Genomic DNA, 4,454 nt, shown 5'->3' on the forward strand with positions numbered 1-4,454 from the left:
AGAGCGCGGCCGCGTAGGGCGTGGCTTACGCTATCGTGGGCGGTCCACCGGCATACTCGTGCTCTGATTGGTCAGTGTTTTCCGTTAATATCACCTCAACGAAGTCTCGGACAACATTTTCGCCAAGGAAACAGTTGTTTCAAATCACCTCCCAAATCACCACTTTCAACGACTTCCAACATTTTTGGGACCCCCTGTATATTTTCATATATGTTATAATTAGACTGCGGATCTTTAAGCAAAATAACATCTTAGCAAACGCACCTACAAAAATTGAACCTAAGTAGGAATTTATTTTACTCTGCAAATATTACAATATGAACTTTACTCTCAATATTTTTTATATTCTTGCATACTGCGTGGATTTTGTAGTTTCTTGCACGTTCAAATTCCCTATAAATGCACAAAAATCCGCAGTCTAGTTATAATAATGTTTGGTTAGACACATTCATGGATCTATAACACACGGTTCTACATTGTAATATTAAGCTTTGAATTGAAATTTGAAGTCAACACTTTTTTTTTATCACAAAAATATCGTAATATAGCAAAGATATCGTAAGATACAATAGTTCAGTGAGACACCCTGTATACGAATTGTCTGCAGTTATCGATCGAAGGAATACAAATACTTTTTTGACTCGCTGTTTACGCGGCACGCATAACAGGACAGACAGCTCAGGCGACGAGCTATCGAAGCGATTAATGATCTCGGTTAGTATTCCAGGTTTCCGCGCGATATTCAGGGCAACCGATCGTTATTATCGACTCGCGATGATCTCTACAACCGGACGGCAATTGTAGTTTCACTCAAATTGCTTCGCGCGTCGCTGAATCGCCGCATGGAAAGCCCCCATTGTTTCTCCGGCCCGTCTGCCATGGAATTTCAATGTTGGAACTGTATCTGAACGCGACCGTAAAATACCAGCGTGAACGAGTTTCTTAACGACCAGACGGTAAAAGCGACATTTACGGACTTCTTCTTCTGTGAAACATTGAAAACGCGTTTCGTTCTGTATTTTTCACTATACTATTAATATACTATTAATATCAAGTGCTACAAACTTTGCATATTTATTTAGAAGTTTCCACAGTTTTAGACGTTTAAGGTTTTTGAAATCCGAATTAGAAAATTTGGGGAATTTTTTTTAGTAAGTTTTGAAGATATTAGAACGTGTAGATACAGTCGGTGTAAGAAATATTCGTATAGCAATTAATTTCCACAGTTTTAGACGTTTAAGGTTTTTGAAATCCGAATTAGAAATTTTGGGGAATTTTTTTTAGTAAGTTTTGAAGTTATTAGAACGTGTAGATACAGTCGGTGTAAGAAATATTCATATAGCAATTAATTTCCACAGTTTTAGATGTCTAAGGTTTTTGAAACACGAATTAGAAAATTTGTGGAATTCTTCTGTATTTTTCACTCGAATACTATTAATATTAAGTGCTACAAACTTTGCATATTCATTTAGGAGTTTACACAGTTCTAGGTATTTAATGTTTTTGAAACATAAATTAAAAAATTTGAGGAATTTTTTTTAGTAAGTTTTGAAGATATTAGAACGTGTAGATACAGTCGGTGTAAGAAATATTCGTATAGCAATTAATTTCCACAGTTTTAGATGTCTAAGGTTTTTGAAACACGAATTAGAAAATTTGTGGAATTCTTCTGTATTTTTCACTCGAATACTATTAATATTAAGTGCTACAAACTTTGCATATTCATTTAGGAGTTTACACAGTTCTAGGCATTTAATGTTTTTGAAACATAAATTAGAAAATTCGAGGAATTTTTTTTAGTAAGTTTTGAAGTTATTAGAACGTGTAGATACAGTCGGTGTAAGAAATATTCGTACAGCAATCAATTTAAAACAAATGGTTCCTGTACGAATACTTATTACTAGACTGCGGATCTTCATGCAAAATTAAATCTTCGCGAACGTGCTTACAAATATTTAACCTAAATAAGAATTTATTTTATTCTGCAAATATTACACCATGAATTTTACTTTCAATCTTTTTTATATTCATGCATATTGTTTGCAATTTGTAGTTTTTTGCACATTCAAATTTCCTATAAATGCATAAAGATCCGCAGTATACTTATTACACTAACTGTAGGTATTACAAGTAATGTCTAACTTTCGGCGAAAGAAATTAAAACTTATTTCCATAACCCTTTCCCATCTTTCAGTTATTGCCTGAATTCAATCTTTTCAAAATTTTCGTGGTTTTCAATTGAAAGACTCATGTAGTGCTAATTTTATGTGCTCGATACTGTTAAATATTGTTTAGCTAAAAAATGACGCTGTGATATAAATAGGTGGCAATCATTTAATGTAAAGTCCAAAATATATGGTGGATGTGAACAAAGGTTCCAATTATATTTTTTTTTATTTTTTTTATTTTATCCTTAATAATTAAAAAAATTTCCTAAAAAAATATATGAGATGCAGTTTCTAAGTACGAATATTTTCGTTTTTGCAGAATTTAAATATCTGAAATAGTAACCGAGAAAAAGAATAATAAAGGTAAGGGTGTTTTAGGTGAAAACATTGCATCCTTATCCTTATCCTGCTGGACTCTTTGAAATTTAGGACAGTTAAGGGTTAAAACATGAACATTCAAGAAACGGTTTTCGAGAACTACGAGGCTCGCCTATCTTCTTCTAAAGAATTCGATATGCTCGATGTCGATAAACCTTTTTCCCTCGGCAGAATACGGAAGGTGTGACTCGAGAAAGAAGAATGCGAAAGAGTAGAGGTATGAAAGGAGGAAGAGAGAGAAAGAGAGAAATAGAAAGAGAGTAGTAATTTCATACGCGTCACGTCCACGGTTGGTCAAACCACTCGATCTCGGCCTCGAGAATGTCAACCGTTCGAGTACCGTTTTCCTTGCCGATCAGCCGTGGATCTTCTCGATTTTTTGTGACTCCCGATCGCGACCCTTCCACGGCCATCGACAGCACACGTTTCTTGCGGTTACCGCGGACGTTCTAACTAAATGCTCGATCGACGGAACGACCTCGAAATTGCGCGATAATTCTTTCGACGACGCTTCCAGTCGTTCGGAATTATTCTCTTAGAAATGCGCGCGTTTGCTTTCGATCGAAGCGTGAAAATAAACGAATAGTATCTCGAAGAAGAAGGTACCGTTCGAGAAATATCCAAGTCGATAAGTTAGCCACTGGTACAAATCTCGCGACTAAAAGAACTCGTATAACTTGATAAAAAGAACTCGTATTTTTGTTCCATTACTGTTACAACATTAACATCTAAGAAATAAGGTTGTCTATTTATATAAACGTTGCCACACAAAATAATTGAGTGCAAGTCACGGAAGAAACATTTGGGGCAACCTAACATATGTTTAAATTCGTTTTTCTTTTTATCAGCTATAAGAATACAATAATGAAAATACCTCATGTCATTAAAAAAAATAAACAAAGTCTTCCAAACGCCACCTAAATAAAGAAACTAATACTGTCCCCCCTAGTTCCACCTCGAAATTCTTAAAATCACGTGTTACTTTCGTCTGGAAAGTCTTCAAACGAACACCCCGTATATACAATCTTCATCTTGATATTACGTTAAAAACATTTTCAAGTAACAAAGTGAAATTACTCGTTACGTGATTAGGTTTAGGGTTAATAAAGGTCACTTTAATAAAGGCACTTTTTTATTTAGAATTCGATACTCTACCATATTTTTGTACACAAAATGTACCATTCCATTTAAAAAACTGAAGGTCACCTTCATTTCTCAGAAAATAGTACAAATACGAAAGATCTATATACCTGGTTACATTGCACACAAAAAACAGTATAAATTTTTCCTCTTTCATTTTTTTTTGTCGTATGTACCATTTACGAGAAAAGCGCTAGCTAGTAATAGCCTGAACACCCCGTATATATACAATTGTATTGAAAAAAATTGTATCAACATTCTTCTAATTATGTGCAGGTGTGTTGGCTATACAAAACGATCGAACGTCCTCTCATTCCTCTCAGGAGGACATAATTCTCAGTGCCAGCGCGTACACGAGACCGGAAAGGACATCCAGCGTGTTCCACCGTGATGAATCGCCGACTTTCCAGAGGACCGTTCCTGCGTTTCAACTGGAAAGCTCGAAGAGCGTCGACAGCTACGACAAAAACGACGTGAGGTTCGAAGACGTGGACGAGAGACACGAGGAACCCATCGACGAATTGACGTCCTCGAAACACATCGATCAGATCGATGGCAACAACATTGAAGTAAAACCAGGCGAATACTACCGGTAAATCTCTTTTGGGCCGTTCGTTAATTACGTAACGACGATTTCGGACATTTCGTAAGGACACACAAGATTTCTCGAACCATAAGATTCTCCCTCTTTTTACATAAGATTTTATTTCTGGATTGATTCCTAAATGTCGATATACTCTTGGTTTTCATCATTATTTAACCTATTTA

At 35.6% G+C, this 4,454-nt stretch overlaps 2 protein-coding genes across 2 annotated transcripts in view; one reads left to right on the plus strand and one right to left on the minus strand.

The window, feature by feature from the left end:
- The window catches only part of LOC128875423 (cyclin-dependent kinase 4-like), a 125,160-nt gene that overhangs the window by 79,879 nt on the left and 40,827 nt on the right, over window positions 1-4,454 (minus strand). The window lies entirely within an intron of this gene.
- LOC128875137 (uncharacterized) overlaps window positions 2,748-4,454 on the plus strand; it is a 20,599-nt gene continuing 18,892 nt past the window's right edge. The window contains exons 1-2 of the mRNA XM_054120504.1: window positions 2,748-2,763; window positions 3,963-4,278. Coding sequence (XP_053976479.1) covers window positions 2,748-2,763; window positions 3,963-4,278 — 332 coding nt within the window. The remainder of the gene's footprint in view (window positions 2,764-3,962; window positions 4,279-4,454) is intronic.

Source organism: Hylaeus volcanicus, chromosome 4 (assembly GCF_026283585.1).
Source record: "Hylaeus volcanicus isolate JK05 chromosome 4, UHH_iyHylVolc1.0_haploid, whole genome shotgun sequence".
NCBI lineage: Eukaryota > Metazoa > Arthropoda > Insecta > Hymenoptera > Colletidae > Hylaeus > Hylaeus volcanicus.